Genomic DNA, 21,577 nt, shown 5'->3' with positions numbered 1-21,577 from the left:
GTTGTATATGGGTCCTGTTTGATGCCGAGCCCCCTATATGTTGTACAAGAAACTTAGGCGACTAATAAAGAGCTTTTGGACTAAAAGGGATGGGGGGAGGAGGTCAGTGGGCACCCAAAGCTTGGCAATGCCATGCACAACATAATTTGTAAACTTCTTTGTAGACTTATCCTTTCATTCTTGGAGGGTACTGAGCTGCAGACCTTGTTCAGAAGGTCAGAGTTAGTCTACATAGAATAGCTCTCCAGAACTTAAAATACTGTTTCTGACAAGCAATGCATTTCCAATACATAAGCTGACAAGGAGATGCATGTTTCTCTCCCTTTTGTCTGATAGCCGTGAAACGGCTAATCTGCTAACCGCACTAGATGACCTACTTGCCTTTCGCCTCTCTTGTTCCAGCAATAATCTCTGACTTTTTGAGCAGTCAGTCACCATTCTGTGTTATGGAAGCCAAAGCCAATCTAAATGCATTGATGGAGGATTATGGTAAGAGGTCAATTTGCCAATAAATTCAATGGAAGTCGCATTTGGGGGAGGGGCGGGATTTTTTTCTTTTGAGGGTATGAAGTCAGCTCCATTGCCACATTCAGGCCTCTTATGGTCTTTCCTGTTAAACCTTTGTCCTTAGGCTGACTTACAGAAACTGAGACAGTCTACTCCTTGCTTAAGTGATTCTGACTGACAGTCTTGTAGCACGGTTGGGGTTTTTGGTTTGGTGTTTTTCCAGTTCCATCACTCTTCTCATCCCCATGTGATCTTAAGATAAATATTTTTTTCTTGCAGACCCAAAGATGATCACTATACTGTTAAGTACGTGAAGCAGCATTAGATTACTATCCAATAATACAAAATCCTTGGAGAGCATTAAAACACCCACCACAATCTTGCATTATTGATTTAAAAGTTTTGATATGGGTGTCCCAGAATGATTTGAGCCTTGTCCATATCAAAGATTGTGACATATATAGACTTAAGACTCTGCTTAAATACTTACATTCTTCTTCAGACTGTTGTCCTCTGCTTGTGCTGTGTTTATCACTTGTGGGGAATTTATATACCTGTACAGTGCTTAGGAGAATTCTCATGTCAGCAACCTTTGAAGTTCTGGGCTACTGGTTGCAGTTTTGCTCTTTTGTTGATAGCTCTTCCTTCCTTGTATGTTATGTCACGTCCATAAGACAGTAGTGCTGAGAGAGTTCTAAAAGATATGATAGTCCTGAAATTTAAATAGTGTCTTGTATTCTGCATACCATCCCTGGTACTAGGAAAAGAAAATCCTAGTATTATGTTGATTAAATGAAATTGTATATAGGCTTATGTGGCTGTTCCAGAGGTTGAGCTGTTGCCTGACACTATTCCACTCCAGTAATCTATACATGTTGCTTTTTTACCAGTTAACTGTGCTCTCCAAAGCCCTGGTGTCAGTGTTCACCTGCTTCATTAATATGTCAGCTTGAGATTGACAGGCCAGAGATGTGGAGAAACACACTGAACTCTGCTAAACATTACATATCAGATTTAGCTGCCAGAGCTATACCAGATTGAGAGCAATACTACAACTGATGTTGGTTGATTGCAGCAAATACCACTCATTCCTTCCAGCAGCCAGCAGGGATGCTGCTATCAGTAACTCTTACAATGCAGTCCACACTGATATTTTTTTTTTTTTTGCTTGATGTTCCCACGTTACGCCTAGTCACTAAACACGGAAATAATCACTTGGATCCCATGACCAGTTTTCAGGCCTTGTTTCTCAGTTGAAAGTCTGTCAGATTTTTTTCTATTGCAGGAAATGTTGATAAAGTAGACTTTTCTTGTTGTTAATGTGTAACCCCAATAAGGTTTGCTATTTAAAAAATAAAGCCTGGCATGGTTTATGATGGGGCTTACAGATTGTATGATGAAGAATCAGTTACTGCAATGGTAGGGAGCCTTTGTTCCTAAGGAACCCTTAAAAAAGCAGCACTGTTAACTGACTCTTCATGTCTCTTCCCTCTCTCGTCTTGCTAGGGGGTGTTGTAAGTGGCTGCTGTATACCTGCAGATTCCAGGAGCTGGGGCTTCCTCCTGCCTCTGGAGCCCAACCTGATGGGTGCAGAGTTGGGGCTCTGTCAATCCCAAGCCCATGGATATGGCTGCTTTCTTACTTGGGATTCAACCAGTAGTAAGGCTGGGCATACACAGACACATACAGTACTGACAGGGCTGATTTCGGATTGCTATACACAGTGTGCTTTTTTCAACACCCACATAAACCACTGTCAGAACTTGTATAAAAAAAGTACAGACAGCCCAGTCTCCTTCCTTCTCTAACTATCAGTACAACCCTCAGTGTGTCTAATGCGTTCTTCTGTGCTCCACAGGTATCTGCTCGCCAGCTGGGCTGGGTTAACACAGTAGCAAACAGATGCCTGTACTGGTATGCACACCTCCATGCATGGATTCCCTCAAATACCAGCACAGGCCTTCCCCTTGTCAAACATACCTACCTGGGCCACCTACTTGCTGGCTAGACCAGCTTGAAGTTTGCTAGTGAATTACACCCATGCACACCTGCCATGCAAACCAGGTTTGGGGGAAATAAAATCCTTTCAGCCCACCCCAGCAGCTGGCACCCAGGCATATAGACTTTATGACCTGTGATTCCCAGTCCAGTTGCTGGTGCTGAGAGGCCCTTACCCTGCTTCTCTCATCCCAGTTCTTCCCTGTAGCGGGCGCCTGTAAGCATGTGACTGTGAAGCCTGTGACCTATGGTCCCGCTTCAGCGGCTGAGGCAGAGACCCTCATTTGGTCCATTTGCTGGCACCAGGGTGCCTTCACCTGCTCTCTGCAGTTGCCAGCCCAGAATTCCTTCACACTGGTCCCCTGCAGTAGCTCCAGACCTGTGTTCCTAGGCTCTGCAGTTCCTTTTCCAGCTGCTGATGCTGACACTTTCCTTGTCTCCACTTCCTGGCACCCCAGGCCAACTTCATCCCTTGTCTGACTCCAGTTGCTAGCCTTGAATTCACCTACACCTGCCTCCAGTTGCTGGCATGTAGTCCTTAGAGCACACGTCCATGCGAGGTTGAGAGTGAGATCGTATAGAAAGGTAGTCAGGATTTAATAAGAAGATAAGATAAACTGTGGCGAGCAGGTGCAGGGCTTAGGCTGGCAACTGTTTACATAGCTACTCCTTTAATATCCTTTTCTATCTGTTGCCCCACTTCTATTCCTCCCAGTTACTCTTCTAAACTTTCCTTGATAAGCATTGCATAGTCCCACAGGCCTCCCTTGAATATCCACAGTCCTCATGATGTTCTTGTTTCCCACTTGTTAGGAGTTAAAACATGCAGACTGGCCCTCTCTAAAGCTATGCCTGGAGTTTCTTTCTAAAAAGAGAGCTTCAGTTAGCAACTGGAGACTTTTAGTCTTTGTCATTGTCTCTGTTATCCCATGTCTATCAGGCTTATGGCTCTGTTTGTTTATTGTTTCACGTTTTACTTATTTCCCCTATTCCTTTGCTGATTCCTCTTAGTTTACTTATCCTGTTTGCACTGAAAGGTCTTTGATTGGATAACCTTAACAAAGCAGATTTTCCTTTGTCTCGTTTCCCACATAAATATTTAAATTTGGTTTTGAGCTGATCAGTAGCACTGAACTTTCTCTACAGTAAGTATTTATAAAATTAAATGTTTTCTTTTTTTTATTGTAAATAGGTACATGGCACCTGAAGTTCTAGATGATTCCATAAACATGAAACATTTTGAGTCATTCAAACGAGCAGACATCTATGCAATGGGATTAGTGTTTTGGGAAATAGCTCGGCGATGTTCAATTGGTGGTATGTGGCAATCTTTACAAAATTGGACCTACTAAAGAATTTATAAGTAACTTACAGAACCTGAATAAGTTTGGGTAAAAAGTCTGTTCTATAAATGGTGCAAGGTAATAGCCATATGTGTCAGACTTCCTAACTGCTAATCCTGTAAATGACTGATTTATTCAGCCTCCTTGTAAATTGATGAACCATAGGAAATATCCTTGCCTATATTCTTTTTTTTTTTTCCTAAAACCTTTACATAGAGGGAAGAAGAGGGTGAAGTTAAATGTCCTTCAGAGCAAAGGGCAAATACCACAAGTAAGGGCTAGCTATAATGTGTTCAGACAATATCCATACCTTATTTGAAATAAAACAGGCTATTGTAAATCTAAGCAGTATGTCTTTAGTATAGCATATGAAAGAATTAACATGGTTTCCATCTTTTCCAAATATATGTTTCAAAATAAAAATTCTTCAAGGATAATGTACATACTCATAAGGTACAGTTAAGGATTTTTTTACTACTATTTATTTGTCATTGTAAAGTAATTTTTAAAAATTAAAACCAAAAAAGAAAATGGTAGGGTACTGATAAGGGGTAAGAAGTGAAGAATATGTAATTTAGTGTTAGCTAAAATAAAGCTATTTTCAACCTGTTGCAGGAATCCACGAAGATTACCAGTTGCCATACTATGACCTCGTTCCTTCAGATCCTTCTGTTGAAGAAATGAGGAAAGTTGTGTGTGAGCAGAAGTTAAGGCCCAATATTCCAAACAGATGGCAGAGCTGTGAGGTATTAACTAACCTTGCTAAAGCTGCTTTAATGGACACTAGAGCTTTTATTGATTTCAGTGGCTTAAAAAATTGTGTTTGTTATCGAAGGGAGAAGGGTTGCTTCTAGGAGAACTTGATTTCATTCTGATCATTGTGGCTTTATTGAATGTTATTGATCCTTGGTTATATACTTGATTAATATTGGTTAATACTTAATGTAATTTCACAAAAAGTAATAGCTAACTCTGCATGGAGAACTGTAGGATCCCTTCTTGTGAAGCATAGGTGATGCTATGTGAATTAAAACTAGTCTGAATTATATTATACAGGAAGCATCATTGCAAATTTAATTGTGCAACTGGGGTTGTACTGCATCTGGCTAGGATTGAGTAGTTTTTCTTCACAGTAGTCTGTATGGTGCTGTGTTTCGGATTTGTGGCCAAAACAGTTTCATAGCACACCGATGTCTTAGCTATTGCTGAAAAGTGCTTACACAGCTTCAAGGCTTTCTCAGTTTTTCATGCTACACCACTAAGCTGGGGGTGGGCAAGAGGATGAGAGGAAGTGCAGCTGGGACAGCTGACCCAAATTGATCAGAGGGATAGTCCATACTATGCAATGTCATGCTCCCCAGTAAAACTGGGTGAGCGGGGTGAGTTTTCCAGGGGTTGCTGTTGCTCAGGGACTGGCTGGACATTGGTCAGATGGTGCTAATTGTTTTTGTATCACTTGTTTTTCTTTGGTGTTGGCTTGGTTTTCCTCCTTTGCCTATTAACTTGTGGGTTGAGATAAAGAGTTTTTCTCCCTTTTGCCCTGCTGATCTCTCCCCCAGTGGGATGGGGGAGAGTGAGCTGTGGCTGTGTGGGGCTTAGCTGCCTACTGGGGTTACCCCACCACAGGGGCAGTAAAGATATATGAGGTAACTGGGTCTATGCCAATTGGCTTGTAACTAGGCTGGTTATCTTTTTCAAGAAGTGGACTTGCTAGTTTCAGCTCAATACTCTGCCAGTACAGCAGTGCTGCTTGTTGGGACACAAATGGTATCTTGAACAGTGCTGTGCTGCCTCATGTGAATGCTCACTTGGAACTCACTCACTCGGGGGTCTCTGCCCTATTATTGTGTAGTAAAAGAATATCCTACATACTGGCCAAAATAGTAAAGGCCTTCAGGAATCTTCATCCAAAACTGTGGTGACCTTAGTGCTTTGTGTGTCTCAGAATTTGTACTGTATGCACTTACTGAAGGATGAACACAGTTATTAAGAAGCTGAGACTCTAGTAAGCCAAAGACTTAGAACTGAAGTGTGCATGTAACAACCACTCCTGACCATGTCTCTGTCGAGGCGCTTACCTGATTCTGGGGTGAATTCATTATGCTGTTAGTCACTGCATGGGCAGTAGTATGCACAGCAGCGAGCTCCTGCCTTTCCAGCCAACTTTGTTCATATTGCTTGCTCTAGGGACCCAACAAGGGCTAGAACCAATGCTTTCTGATTCAGAGGTTAGGTGAATAGCTGCGATAGGCTATAGTAGGAGTAAGGTTGATGAGATATGATGCACTTCAGATAGAAGAGGGAACTGGGTTGTGGCATGTGTGAAATGCATACATGGGAGAAGGCCTGAGATAAGAGATCAGGCAAGAGAACGCAGGTGGGAAAGAAAGGCGACGATATGCACAAACAGACTGTAGAGTCAATTTTAAATCCTGCATGCTTACGTAGCAGCTCAATGTAATACAGCTTTGATTATAAAATCTTGGAATGTAGAGCTATTGCTTTACTTCAGTCTTTATTTGCATTTAATTTTGTAGTAGCATTCACAGGTTTCAAAGAACGGCTGTTTGAAGGACAAAAAGACTCCAGAAATTTTCAGAGTCATTTCAGAGCTTCAATTTGAAGAATACAGCTGATAAACTTCTGAATTGCTAATATTGAATTAACTCCTTAACTGGAGGTACAATAAAGTATATCTTTGTCTAATGCAAAAATTCAGAAAACAGTTACAAACAAGCTACTACTTTTTCATTAAAATATTTTTGTGGGGGCTGAAAGTCTACTGAAAAATACTACCTCTGCTTTACAGTATTTTAAAAAATTTTGTTTTTCTGAAACTAAAGTAAGGATTTGAGTGTTTCATACAACAGTCTTCCATACAGCTGTAGTACTGGTAATAGGCTTCAGAAAAGCATGAAGAGGCTAAGGCAGAACAGAGGTTACTTGGGCTACATTGGAACAGCAGTACATATAATGACCTGTCTTTCCTTTGCAGGCATTACGAGTAATGGCAAAAATTATGCGGGAATGCTGGTACGCCAACGGAGCTGCTAGGCTAACAGCTTTGCGCATTAAGAAAACATTATCACAACTTAGTCAACAGGAGGGGATAAAGATGTAATCCTGGATTTGCTACCGAAGATTACTGTAAAAATCCGTATCCACACCAGAGTGGCGTGTTAAGAAGGTCAATTGTTCTACCTCATTGGGGGAACAGAATGATATTGCTGCCTTTTAGTAGTTCATAGGAGTGTCACTTACTAGGGTTTTTGTGGACATGCTAAACAGTTGTGTCGGGTCCTTTCTGTGCACTATGAACCTCTTTCCCAGGTTACTTACAAAACATTGGTGTAGTCTAGTTTTTTTTAATTATCCTATAATTTTTTTATTTGGAAAGCTGATAGCTGGTCTTAACTTCTAGTTAACTCTGCTAAAAAAGGAGGTCACTTTTAAAATGGAATTGGTTCACTGTATTGTTCTAGAGTGCATTGACGGCTCTTTAAGCAATTCTATTCCTGACTGGTACATTGACTATTCTGAACCACTGTCATGGTTCTTTGATTCAGATTGTGAATGTACTGTTGGAGTACACTTTCCTAGCTATTAAGGTAGTATATCTTTTGGACTCTTACCTTGACTTACAAATTGACCTCAATCAGTTGTGGGAACATAATTTATGCAACTACACTTTATACATGATTACTGGGTTTTTTCCACTTTTTCAGAACATTGCATTGCCTTCAAAATAGATTGTATTATACCAGTAAGTGCCGCTTTTGAGTCTTTTAATGCAGAACAGTAGGAGTGTACAAAGCCTATGGTACTTTTGGTTTCAAAAATACAAGTTAAAAATCCAACTGTTTCTTTGCCTAGTTAAGATATAATTCATACTTGTTTCACCAAGTGAGTACATAATTCATGGAATACCTTTAATCCTACCGAAATCTGACTCTTTAAGCCACTGTAGGAGTTCTAAATAGTGTAAGCTTGTTAGTTCACTGTCATATTTTGTAATTGTCAAGTCATGAGTTTTAAGTGGTTTTTTTAATCAAGTGGTACTTCTAAAATGCTTGAAGTACCTATCTACTTCAGAAGAGTAGCAAGAGAAGTAAAACATTCTTAGGGGAGATTTTGCTTCGTTGAATCGAATACAAAAAACATATTTTCTGTGCAGTTCTGCAGAGTCTTGAGGCTCTAAAGAACGGTATTTGCAATTAAATGAGGATTAAGTGGACCTGTAATTAGGGAGAAGTTATTTGGGCTTTTGTACTAAAAAGTTAAAAGCTGCTTATTAACTTTATGTGCGTATATTTTGTGTGTGCCTCATACACAGAAAATGGTGAGCTACAGAAAGTGGTGAGCTGCAGGTCTTTGGATACAAATACCAGAGGATTCCTGCAATCCTCTTCATAGTTACAAGAACAAAGCTTACGGTGGTTTGTGTTGTCGTAAGAACACAGAAGAATATGCATGGCTTTAGTCAATATTTGCCTGAGATTTTAAGGATATCACAGGATTTTAGCAAACTTGTTTAGAAATTGAAGCACTTCCTGCCCAAATGTGCAACTTCTGGAAGGGACTGGGAGAATTAATATGGAAAAATTATCTTTAAAAACTGCTGTTACCAGTGTATCTTTTTTTTAGTTGCAGTTTTAGGAAGAGTCTGGTTGACCTTTGGCTTCATTAATGCCCAAAACTCTCGGTAGTATTTCAGTATGTAAATGTGCCTGGGAATTAATATGTCGCCTAACCTACTCTCCAGAACACAGCAGTATCCATCCTATTATGCAACGCACATGGCAACCTTACCTTTGCTTCCTTTTCATTCTTCAGCATAAAGTCCACTGAGAGTTTTCCACAAAGCTAGCAGCAGTGGCAGGGTGGTTGCTAACAGAAGCATAGTTGAGATTGTGTTTGTGGTCTGTGATTATATGGTAGTTAAAGCAGTAAGATGGATGGCTCCTAGTAGGAAGAGGCTATATGGGTGACGCACAAAATGTAGCCAGGACAAGCCTTAGCACTTCACTAACGCTTGTGTATTTCCAAATTCTTAGCGCTTACTTGGAGATAGGTTTAAATGATGTGGGAATTACATACCTTCAGATGTTGAACTGCAAATAGTGGAATGCTTTATTCTTAGCCTTTATGGACAAGTTTACTCATACTGGAAGATGGCATCCGGGAGAAGAGGGAAAAACAAGTTCTTAGAAAATAATTGGGTTTAAACATATGTACAGCTGTCATGCTTATGTTTGTTTGGCATTATCTGACTAGTCAGGCTTCTGTGCTTCAGACCTCTGTCAAGCAAAGATGGATCAAAAATGGCTCCATGTAGGTATTTTAAATAAACTATGCCTTTGTGCGAATGGACAGCTGTGCACCATGGAGTTTTTCAATTATGACTGTTCTAAGACAATGATGAACTAACTAAACTCCCAAGTCTATCTATTTGGCATGCCTCTCTAACAAGTTCTATGTATCAAGACAAATATTTAAAGAAAACAGGTCAGCATCAAAGTAGAACTTACTACATCTCCACATCAATGTCAAAGGCTTCGTATTTAAACAATTTAACGTTATTAAATTTTGAGGGTTTTTTTGTAGACAGAACTAGATCTTTACCATAAGATGATAATGGTATAGTTCATACTTTAGAGTCATCAGGCTACTGGCATGCTTCAGATTTTTATAGTAATCTTGATGGTAACATGAGAGAGTTTCCAATATAATTCATCAAATTATTTTATTAGTGGCTTTTTTTAGCAGCTACGAAACCTCATCACCATAATATTTAGTTTCCTAAATTACAAGGAGTTCTCTTGCATTTAAAAGAGAATCTACAGCAGCTGAGCACCATCATGGCATGCAGATTATTCAGTCAACTGTACAGTGGTTTGTTACATTTGTCTCATCTCAACCACCTACTGGTCTTCATTCTCCTGAATTTGCTAGCAACTGTTCTTAATGTTGTTCTAATTTTTTCTCTTTGTAAGGGAAGCTTGCAAAAACAAAGCACAGGAAGGATGCTTGATACAGTGTGTGACGTTAGGAATGTTATTTTGGGACAACCTTATTCATATTGGAACGCAGAACAGGAAAATTCTGAATAGAGCTATATGTATCCTTAGTTCTGACACCACAACTTCAAGCTTTGTTCTTCTTTTCCATTATATAAACTGAACACCTTTTACAAAGGCTGTGTCTGTATATATTATGTAACTTTAAATGTTACCTGTGTAAGATCATATCTTATATATATGGACACAGGTACACATAAGTATTTTTCAGATTAAGATTGTAATATCACCAGATCTGCTCTTGGAAATCCAGGGGGACCAAAATATTTTAGCATTAAAAATATTAATTTTGTATCATTTCAAGTATATACCAAAACAGTTTCTGATGAATACTGATGCAAATGTTTATTGTAAATATTACATACACTATACATTCACTTAAGTTTTGTGGATTTAATCAATTTGACATTTTAGTAGCATCAAAGCCTCAGTTTGGTTTACAGACTTGTGACCAGGTGGATATGGATATGGAGAAAAAGGAGCATTGGAGATGGTCTGATGCTGAAAAGCCTGAAATGTTGTTTTTGGAATGCTGGAATTCTTCAGGGACCTTCCAACCTTAAAAGCTGGAATTCTGGGATGTTTCTCAAGCTGACTTTTTACAAGTATGACACAATGTCACCCGCCCGTGGTTCCACTTGTAATCCTAAGAAAGACTTTTTATATAGGTAAAGACGTTGGGATTGACTGTATGGGGACATGAAGGTGTCAAATGAAATAAGAGGCTATTTTATTTTTTTTTTCAGTAATGGTTCTGAGTGTGATTGCCATGAACTTCACCTTTTAGTTCCTTGTTTATATTGTGCCATTGAAATGGTTGCAAGGTGTTAATCACTTTGTGTTTGGGGAAAAAAAAAAAAAACACCCACCATATCAGTTGCTTTAAACTCAAATTACCTCTTAAAAGACCAAGGTACATTTACCTCATGTGTATATAATGTTTAATATTTTTCAGAACATTCTCCAGGTTTGCAGTTACATGTTTCTAGAAATATGGGTATTACTAAATTTACAACTTCAGCGGTACTAAATGTATTATCTGGTGCCCCAAAACACTTTAATTTTCTGTATTTTATTGTATTAGCAAGTTTGCTGCTTTGTCACTGTAGCACCTGCCCTTACATAGCTGTGTGGATACTGCCTTGTAAATTTTACTTTTTGGATGATTTGAGGATCCTGTACAGATGAGTGTCACTTTTTTAAACCTTACAAAATTGTGCATTTCCCTTACATTTCTGAAAATATGTATTGTATTTGTAGAGTATACATTTCAATGGATTGTAAATAGGACAGTAGAAGAGTGGATGCTTATGTTAAGTGCTAACACTACGGTAGAGAGATTAAATCAGTGAAAATAAATAACTTTTTTCAAAATGCATGAGTTGTCTTTCAGAGGGAGAAGTTGCAGGTAGGTATGGGTTTGGGTGTGATGTTCTTACCTGGCAAAATACGGGTTTACTGTGAATTCCTTGCCTCAGAAGGCATTTCTGCTGGTATAATAATGATAAAGGGGTTCGCTAATGCCAAGGCAATCCATCTCATGTATGCTATACAGATAATGATAAAGTGTCTGGTCTTGTATGTGTCCTACAGTAGTGTTTGAATAAGTACCTTGCTGGTGTCTCTAATATCTCGGACGAAATAACTAAAACAAAGTGTTCCTTCTCTCCATTTATATTTACATAGATGTAACAGAGCTGCTGAGGTTTTCAGGCTACTTAAACAGCTAACCTCAGTGCATCACAGAACAGCAAGTAAAATCAGCTTGTGTTGGAGTGGATTGTTTCTGTGCAGAACTCTATTTTAGACTGGTGTTATATTTCTGAAGGAACATGAAGGTGTAGACATAACAAAAAAAGATATCTTGCCCTTCCATAACTTTATGTGCCTGCATTACTTTTGTCTCAGAAATGACCAGACAGGATTACCAAAAACCACTTCTTCCAGCAATCTCTTTCTCCAAAATGGGAAGCCATAAGGTGTCCAGAGAAAGGCAAAGGCTATGTCAAAATGCTGTGTTCCTGTTCAAGCTCTTTCACAGGAGGTATAATTATTTAGCTGAGAACACACCTATCCTCCCCCCATGAGTGGCAAAAGGAAGGCTTCTACCACTACAAGCAACCAAAACTCAGTAAAATCCTGGGCCACTCTCATAAGACTCCTAGCAGAGGAAGTATAAGGTCTGGAAATAGCATGGTAGACAGCAACATTACTAAGCTTAGTTTTTGTTGAACAGCCTTCTGTGTCTGATGCCATGAAGGACTGAAACTAGCAATTGAAAATCCATGAACAGCAAACAATTACTGCAAGGAACTTAGATGTGAGGATGTTTTGAGATTGTTTTAGAAGAGATGCTGAATTCAGGAGCCTGCATGCTAGCCTGGATTATAAGTCAGCATAAAGAGTGGCAGGCTTTCAGCTGGTTGGTTTTTGCCTGATGTAATTATTTTTTTTTTCTAAAGCATGGGGCTGTTGAAATAGGTTCTTTTTAATACCCACTGCATTGAAGTAATGAATATTTTGTGTAGGTGCAGCATAACTAAAGAGTGTATAAACAGACCACTTCTGTGCAGTACCAAGTAAGGATTGCAGTTTTCCTTTTATCAATTTTGTGAAATGGGTAACTGATGTACAGTAATGTACCAAGTAATTATAGTGTAAGGGTGGTCCTGGTAGAAAATAGATTCATTTTAAACAGGAAAATTAAAATTCCAAGTTCTCATTTAATGACCTTAACTAGCTTGCTTTATCGTATCAAGCGGTGACGTTTTAACTGGTACTAATAGGGAGGAAGCGCATAGGCATGTTTTCTAGGGGTGCACTCTGCAGCATAACTGTTATGGACATCTGGGTGACAGCTTGTGTCGGGGGATACTGTGGGAGGGGTCCTCTGGGAGTGATGGGCTTGGTCTGTGTGTCTGCAGGGTTTCATCAGTTACGAGACACGTGGAAGGTATGTTGGTTTGCTTGCACTGCTAAGATAATGTTTTTGTCCTGGAATTTGTATAAGTGTTCATCGCTTTGTTGGAGAAGAGTTACTAGAATCTTACACTGCAAACCCCTTTACTGACGTGATGGACTGCTGTGGTTTCAGGAGTCTCGTAATTCTGGCTTGGAGTGGCTGGAGTTGTTCCCAAGTCTTCCAGGTTGGAAAAAAAAATGTAGGCTCAGCATTTCCTTCATTAACTTGACTAGACTGCAAATAAAGTGTCCAGATGCCCTCGGGAAGCCCAAAGCCTTGAGTCTCCCTGAAATCCCTAGTCTCTGAGATGTAATGGTAGCTGAAATCATTATCTCTCTTTTGAAGAGACAAAGCCAGAGCAAGCTGTGCCGATAGGGTCTTGTGCAGAATTTCAGTGTTTATTGGTATTAAAATAGATAGATGGAGATTCAACATCCTTGAAGTGTTTGTAATTAGCTCAATTATGAAACTGAAAAGAGCTCTCCAATTGCCGGTAGCAGAAGGTTTGTGGAAGCTGTTGAAGAATTGGGCACATAGGTTGATATTAATTTTTAATGTTATATATATAGTGTAGGTTTTTAAATGAGGGGAGAAGGGGTTAGAAATACGTCTTTCAGTCCAAGGAGGATTTAGGACTTAGGGGATGTGTAGGGGAGGAACAAAGGGTGGGGAAAGAGGTTTAGGTGATCTGGAGGGGAGGGAGCATGGGAAAATAGAGGGGTAAGGGGATGAAAAGGGTGGGTCATCTGTAAATGGTTGGCCGGTCAGTATGCAGGTCTGGCCCTGGCTTGCACCACCTGTCTTACCTTCTTTTTAAAACCCTTTCTACATCTTTTCCTGTGTGAGGGACTCGGTTCTGGGAGTGCAGGGGTGTCTGAGTGCAGCAGCTGGAACCAGACGATGCATAGGAAGTCCCGTGTGCCCATGGTGCGGCAGCAGGAGAGACCAGGGTGAGCAGACCCAAACACCAGCAGGTGGAGCGTGGCAGTGGGTCCCGGGGGTCTGTGTGTCCGTAGTGCCAGTGACCGGAGCAAGCGTGAGTCTGGGTTCCAGCAGCTGGAGTGGGACTGCAGGGCCAGGTTCCAGCAACTGAGGACACTGGGGTTCTGGGCAGCTACCCAGACATGCAGCTGCTGGCCAGACTGTGTGTGTGAGCCTGGCTGCTGGGGGCATCCACCCTGTACATATGTACATACATGTTCCTGCTAACAGACCTCTGTCCTGCTCAGCCAGACAGGAGAAGGACAAGGCCACAGGTTCCTGTGGGTGCTCTGTGTGGCCAGCCCTGTATGCATATGTACGTGTTGCATACACAACTCCTGTGTGTGAATGCTATTGGGAATACATTTTCAGCCTCACTACTGGCCATACTGGGGATGCAGAGCTCCGGCAGCCTTGCCTCTCTTGGACTGTTGGATCTGACATGTTTTCCCCTTAACAAGTACATTTTAGAAACCTGTTACTTTTTAATCAGTGCATGGAAACTGGTGCAGTGCAAAGGTAGCAACATATAATCACATGCTTCTCTGCTCTGGTGAGGCGGTGGACACTTGGTGTGGCTGTGCCCATCAGCAGTGATGACGCAGGTGGCATATTGGATGTGGCTGCCATCCTGGGGTTTCAGGTAGAGAACTAAGGACACTGCTGCTGAAAGTAGTCCATACGATTCCAGGTGGGATGGAAAGGCTTACTTGCATCAGCCCGGGGGCAGCAGAGGATGCAGTGCTCACCTGTACTTTCCATGGAGAAGACAGATGCAGACTCTTCTGATAAATATGCAGCAGAAAGGACAAGAGGTGGCAGTCACAGCCTGGCCACGGATGGGAAAACACTCTTCACTGGGAGGGTGCTTAAGCACAGGAATAGGTTGCTCAGAGCAATTACAGACTGTTCTTTGGGGACTTTCAAAACTTGACTGAAAGGTTCAGAGCAATGTGGTTTAGTTAGGTTACTCATAGCATAGGGGGTGGACAGAGAGATGTCGGGCTCTGCTGTCCACCAAAAATTGTTTGGCCAGCTACTGGTAGGAGTGTAGGCTCTGAATCTCCTTGTAGAACCTAGTGATGACATAGCAGAGGACTTTGTGCTTGTCCACATCTGAACATTTTTGTGACTGTTACCAGTTATCCCACATCTTAAAGATCAGTGTGTTGCCACCAGTCTGAGTTTATCTGGCACACTGGGAGTTTGTGGTAGGCCAAGGGCAAAGCAGTCACTGTGGTGAGACATGGAAAGTCACGAACCTAGAAAGTCACGTGGCTGGTTGTCTTTTTCAGACAAAAGAACATGTTGGAGGGTCAGGGCTAGTTCATATGTGGTGATCTCATGTGGCTGCTGCAAGTATTGAGCCTGTTGTCCTCTCATCCATGTTGCCCTTTGGCTGGTGACCATGCTTGCGGTTGATAGATTATTCATACAGCAGGTATCACCTGTAACGAGCATTAATAGCAATAAAGCTTACATACCTAAGAAACTTCTTAAACTGGCAATTAATGTATACTGCCACCCTTGTGAGACAGAAGAAATGGCTCACTAAGGGGCTACAGTTCAGAAAGCAAGTTGTAGCTTTCCTTTGAATGGTTTCAAACCACATATTTAAGGGGGTTGTCTAGTCGAAAGGCCAGGTTAAATATGATCTGAAGCAAAATCCTAACACACACAATGTAGACGTAGCATCCTTAGTATTAGCTGTCCTAATCTGTCCATCTGTTCTGATCACTCTGCATTACCTGCTAGTGTAGACATATTCACAGTTACTTGTTTTCCATGAATATTTGTGGCCCAATGCCACAATATAATCTTGATTACATGCCTGCCTGCTGTAGCTCGGGCAATAGAAGCTCATACTTCCAGAACTGGAGGTCACTGTTTTGATTCTTGGCATTGGTCAGGACAGGCTGAGAGAGTTGGGTTTGTTCAGCCTGGAGAAAAGAAGACTGCAGGGAGACCTTATTATGGCCTTCCAGCAGGCCTGTTGTGACAGGACAAGGGGCAATAATTTTAAACTGAAGGAGAGTAGATTTAGACTGGAGATAAGGAAAAAAGTTTTTACAATGAGGGTGGTGAAACACTGGAACAGGTGGCCTAGAGAGGTGGTAGATGCCCCGTCCCTGGAGACATTCATGGTCAAGTTGGACAGGGCTCTGAGCAACATGATATAGTTGAAGATGTCCCTTCTCACTGCAGGGGGGTTGGACTAGGTGACCTCTAAAGGTCCCCTCCGACCCAAAGCATTCTATGATTCATCTGCCCACAGGGAATAACATACTTAGAAAACATCTACTTTATTGTGGTTTTAAGTTAAATATCTAAAAAACTTAAAAGACAGAAGCAGTAACAGTCTTAAGAAAAGAAGAGGTAAAGGGAGAACTGAGTTGCTATGTCTTACAAATTGCTCTGGACATGCCCACTTTAAAATTTGCCGTCATGCATTTTCCCATGAGTCGTATTCCCATTCCCTTCTACACTGGGGTGTGGGAAACTCATGAGTATAGTCCCAGTGGTCAAATTCTTAATTGGTACAGGAACAGGATAACGAATGGCAACATAAGAAGTCTTTGATACCACAGCTGCTGTCTATCTTACGTGGTTCCGAAGAGCGGAATCAGGCCATGCTTTCTTCCATTAATGCCCCACTGTGCAATGGGCTCTCTGACCTACATGTCCTTCCTAAAAGAGAAGCCTTTTAAAACTTTTTCTTATTTCTTATTCCATGAAGATAGTCTCTTGACTCTGTTACCAGAAGTACCAGTGAGATTCAGTTTCTGAACCTCTCCAGACAATTCTTCAGGAAAGCGAGCTACCTTTTTCTTACCTTTTTTCCAGAAACTCCTTTCCCTATGCTTGTTTTTCAAAGATACTGCTTCCCATGCTAGATGTATAAGGCTTTATATTTTTGTATTGGCAGACCTGAGCCCTTACAGAGAACCTCATTTCCATCTACCCCTGTCTGAAATATCCATGGATTGTTAGTCTCTTCACTGCAATAATATTGTTAAACTGCTAATTTCCATTTCTTACAAAGGCTCCTTCTGCTAAGGCTCGTGTGATTGCAGTGGCTTACAGCCTCTGCAGGGTGGTTGTGCACATCATCGCTGGTACCATAGGTAGAGCACTCCCCAGTTCTTAAGACACTCAGAAGAGCATTGAACTTGAAGAAGGAGGGAGTATTGCAAAAAAGAAAGTTTTACAATCTTTCCTTTAACTTCCTCAGGCTGTCTTGTCAATGCATACAGTATGCTCGCGGCCCTCTCTTTTAAAGTCCAAATCTTCTGGTGAAGAGGATTCTCCAGAAGGGGAGGTGGGTGCTTTGTTCCCTTTACTGTTGCTGCAGTTGCACACAGGAGGCTTGAAGTACAATACTAAGGAAACTCGTATGGTAAAATTTACCTGAGAGCTTGCTTACAGATAATCTCAGTGTAACTGTACAAGCAGATAACACATTTTGAAGAAAAGTTCTAGGTAAGTAACCTGTCTTTGTTCATCATTCTGCTAGTCTTTGAGTTGTAATGCAAAAGAAAATGCGTTTAAGAAAAATACAGTTTAAGCTCCTAATGATTTTTTCCTTTCATAATGACGTGCTGCTGCAGCTGTTTTTCCAGTTTCCTGTAGCCAGATGTATGCTTTGTTGTTTCCTCTTCCAAAGATGTTTCATTCTGCAGCTGTTTTTCTAATTGTTTTAAAAAGAAAAAATTTATGCTAATGGCCATATATTCAAGACACTTAAATTAAAAACAGGTAGTTTTTTAGACCACCTGAAACCTGGCTCAAGTTAGACTTCTTTAATATGTGGCTCAATTAATAGATGTTTAAGTATTACTGTTTTTCATGTCACATCACTCATTTTTAGAAGGTGAATGGCGTCTTGGCTCTTTTTTCATTCAGTAGATCTCTGCTGGGAATAATTACATTGGTATTTTTATGTTGCATTTTGTGTATATTTAGTGTTGTAGTATGAAGAAAGGCAAGTCCAGCTGTTAGCTTGCTTGCTTGCTTCCACCTTCTTTTTTAGCTAATCCAAAATTCTGCCTGCTAGCATGTGTGTTGAGTCACTTGTACTCAGCTCACTCCTTGTCTCCCCACAGAAGAGACGGCACCAGTTGCATTTCCTGCTCCGTGTGAGAAATCCACTTGGAAAGCTGGGGGGGTAGTTGGCTTGGTTTAGTTAATTCGAAAAGGTAATCACAGAATCACAGAATCTCAGGTTGGAAGGGACCTCAGGGATCATCCAGTCCAACCTTCTCTGAAATTTCTTGAGCAACTGTCTTGCTTTTTTTCCAGCCTGACTCTTGGAGACTTTCTTCATAAACAACTTTTTAGTGAGAAATTTTATCCCAGTAGTAGGTCTCCCTCTCCCTGCAGTCCTACCTTTATTGCTGATCGATTTTGATTGGCATCAGCAGTTGCATTATAAAAGGACTTTGGCCCCTTGGCATAAAAAACAATGCTTTTTTTAAAAAATAAAATGTAGTTTTTAAGAGCAAAGTTTCCTAGTCCCAGCTATTTTTCTGCAGGCCTTTACAACCCAAAGGAAATGTCAAGCTGCACTTCCCAGCTGCTGTGAATCTTAACTGCTGCTTGCTTTGTTGGACGTTTTGTTGAGAACAGGTAATGCAGTCAGTAATTGACACTGCCCTGCATCCATTTCAGGACCAAATCTGTCTTCGTGTATGACAGCCCTCTAAAAGTACACTCTACTGCCTTGGTGATAGTGATAAAGCAGTGAAGCAGGGTTGCTTGGCTGCTTGTAAGTGGGAGTGTCTGTCAGGCTAGAGGGCTTTCCATCCCTTTGGATGCAAGGAGGAAAACTTCCACAGACCATTTGTGACATGAGCTCCCTTACTTTTACACCCCTTCACACAGAACACAGGTGCTTGATTTTGCTTTGGCCCCTTACTGCTTGAAATTTACAGGATGAAATGTCTGTATTGCGTGCTTGAAGTTTACAGGATGAAATATCTTTTTTGGTATGGGCTGTGAGTCCAGTATCCTTAATGTTCAAAATCTCTCCTAGGTTTTCATGCGTAAAGCAGTTCAAAAGTATACAGCAAAATAGAGCAAACTTTAATGCTTTATTTCTTCTGTATTAATTTTCTGGTTGAAAGAAGTTGCAATCACAAGATTTCAATGAGTGACTTACAGAAGTAGACTTCTGTAATGCTTCAATTATATCATCCTGAAAAATATCTAAACGCTAGCTAGATATTACTTCTCTAATGAAATTCCTTGGGAGAAGAAGGAAGGAAGGGTACAAGACTAGAGATCATGCAGTGTTATCTTGAGTGAAAGGATCATTATCATATTGTCATTATTTTAACCATAAAAAAAATAGAAAGCTGTTCTGGTTGGACTTCTTCAAATCTATGCTTTAGACAATACTTTGTTTACAACAGCCCTTTAGAAAACCAAAAACATAAAAAAAGAATCAAATCAAAAGACCAGTGGCAGCACTTTGAAGCACTAGCTTGTTAGCTTCAATATATATCAACGTGAGTTTCCTTCCGTGTCCATCTGTTAGATGGGATTAAGAAAGCAGCTGTGCCCTGAGGTATATTTAAAATCCATGAGATACTGTAATCTTTATAGATCTAAATCAGTTTGAGTTTCTCATTTAGAAGTTGATACAGTCCTGGGTTACAGTAATACTTACACATGGCAACTGAGCTCATGCAGATTCCATATTTGATCAGAAAGGCAGGAGATTTAGAAGAAATTTAAGATATTTTTTTTTCTGTACTCCTGAGGGTTTTAGTTGCATCCACATGTCTTACCTAAGTGGTGTTGCAAAAACTAGCTGGTCTGCCCAAGACATTAACAGACATGCACTTGTGAAGCAGCGGTAGTGTTTTAGGAGCTTCCAAGAGTAGCTCTGTGTTACTGATTCCTTTCCTAAGACATAACTGCTCAGGCAGTGCTCCAGTCACTGGGGTTTTCATGTGTTTTGGTGTGTGTGTTCTTCCATTATAGTCCTAAGCACTATTGGAGGTGATTTATGTAGGCCACAGTTCAGGAAGCTGTTGTCTCTCGAGGTGATCTGTTTACCATGTCTAAGCTGGAGTCCAGTTACTTTATAAATTAGTACAGATGTTTTACATACGAGTGACTGATTAGGTTATGAATCAATCCCTCAGATACAGACTTGTGTGCTTTTTCTGGCTCCCCGGCAACCTCTTTCAAACTGTCTCCCTAGATGAACCCTGACACTTGGGAAGTAAGAGCTACAAGTCCTAGCAGCGTATGACTGTGGGCCTGAAAGAGGTGGCCAGGTTGAAGGGACACTGGCTCATCCAGTTTTCACAAAGGAAATATTTTGAAGAATTGATTGAAGAAATAAAAGCTGATTCTCGAAGTTGTTCATGCCAGGCCCTACTCAAAGAAATGCATTGGAAAATTTCCATAAAAGCATGGAAAGGATACTTAAAATCAGGGATGGTCTCAGAAAGGAAAGGAGGTGAGATAGCAAGCCACTACTTGGTGTTGCTCAGGCACTATTTAGTATGCACCGATGGCTTTTTACCCAGGCAAGTATCTCCAGCACCCTATTCAAAACAGCACTGAGACGGTGACGCATGCACACACACACACACACACACACACACACACACAGAGAAATGAAGTCATCTTCCTTGAGAAAGAAAAGCATCATAGAAAGGAACATAATGCAGGTATTTTTGAAGCTCTCAATAAAGAAATGACTGTGGCAGACCACAAACATGATCTTATGCAATAAAAATTCAAAAGACATGAAAATGATAAACTAAATCAAAGATGAAAAATCATGGCTAAGAAAGTGAGAAAGAGAGAAACCAAGCTGTATCGGTAGCAGTTCTCATGCCATCTGTGCATATGAGGAGGTGCTAGACAGAATTTTGCTGATGCATCCTATTTTGAAGGTGCTGTTGAAGATAATACAAGTATTCCATTGTCTGTACTGTTATTTTTGTTCTTTCATACAGAAAATCATTGCAGAATCAGTTTGTTTTCATAAGGATTCTGAACAACAACAAAAAGACCCCATAACATGGACTGTTGTAATCTAGGCAGCTAGAACACAGAGATACAGAGAAAGCACAATGCTCCAGTAAAGAGTGAAGCAATAACCACTGAAGGAAAACATGCTCCTTATGTAGGAGGAAAACTATGATTCTTTTTATATATCGGCTATCTCCAGTATAGTGAAAGGACATAAAGCAAGCTGGAAAATACCAATGTAGTAGATTATGCCTCTGCTAGGAATGTAGGGGAGAAGTTAACCCTGATTATTTCGCTCTGCAAACAGCATCTTGCTGATGGCTTAAGGCAGCCAGAAAAAGCAGTGAGCTTTGGCATCCTAGTCTGTGATGAGGCTTCTTCCCTGGCTTTCACAGAATAGCAACTGATAGCACTATCTTGTAGTAAGCACTACTAAGCAGCTCTAACCTTTCTGTTAGCAGGCACAGTCCATGTTTTAGTCTCCCACTGCATGCTCCAATTCACCCTGCAGTTCCTTAGGAAAGGACTATAGTTAATTCATGTGGTACAAACGCAACCATAGCCAAGTGGCATACCAGGGAATGTGAAGGCCATATCTGTAGGTAGGACAGAGGTTCACTGCAGTCAGGAAAATTCCAGCATTGTTAATGTATCCAGGCTGCCCACTGTAACAGTTGTACGTTCCTGACTGGAAAAAGTAGGGTTTCTATCCAGGTGTG

The 21,577-nt window shown here is 40.7% G+C and overlaps 1 protein-coding gene across 1 annotated transcript in view; it reads left to right on the top strand.

The window, feature by feature from the left end:
• The window catches only part of TGFBR1 (transforming growth factor beta receptor 1), a 35,357-nt gene extending 24,058 nt beyond the window's left edge, over window positions 1-11,299 (top strand). The window contains exons 7-9 of the mRNA XM_064443764.1: window positions 3,698-3,822; window positions 4,464-4,594; window positions 6,844-11,299. Coding sequence (XP_064299834.1) covers window positions 3,698-3,822; window positions 4,464-4,594; window positions 6,844-6,969 — 382 coding nt within the window. The 3' untranslated portion in view covers window positions 6,970-11,299. The remainder of the gene's footprint in view (window positions 1-3,697; window positions 3,823-4,463; window positions 4,595-6,843) is intronic.
• The last annotated feature ends 10,278 nt before the right edge of the window (window positions 11,300-21,577 follow it).

Source organism: Phalacrocorax carbo, chromosome 2 (assembly GCF_963921805.1).
Source record: "Phalacrocorax carbo chromosome 2, bPhaCar2.1, whole genome shotgun sequence".
In the NCBI taxonomy this organism is placed as follows: Eukaryota; Metazoa; Chordata; class Aves; order Suliformes; family Phalacrocoracidae; genus Phalacrocorax; species Phalacrocorax carbo.
This window is presented reverse-complemented; position numbering and strand designations above follow the sequence as displayed.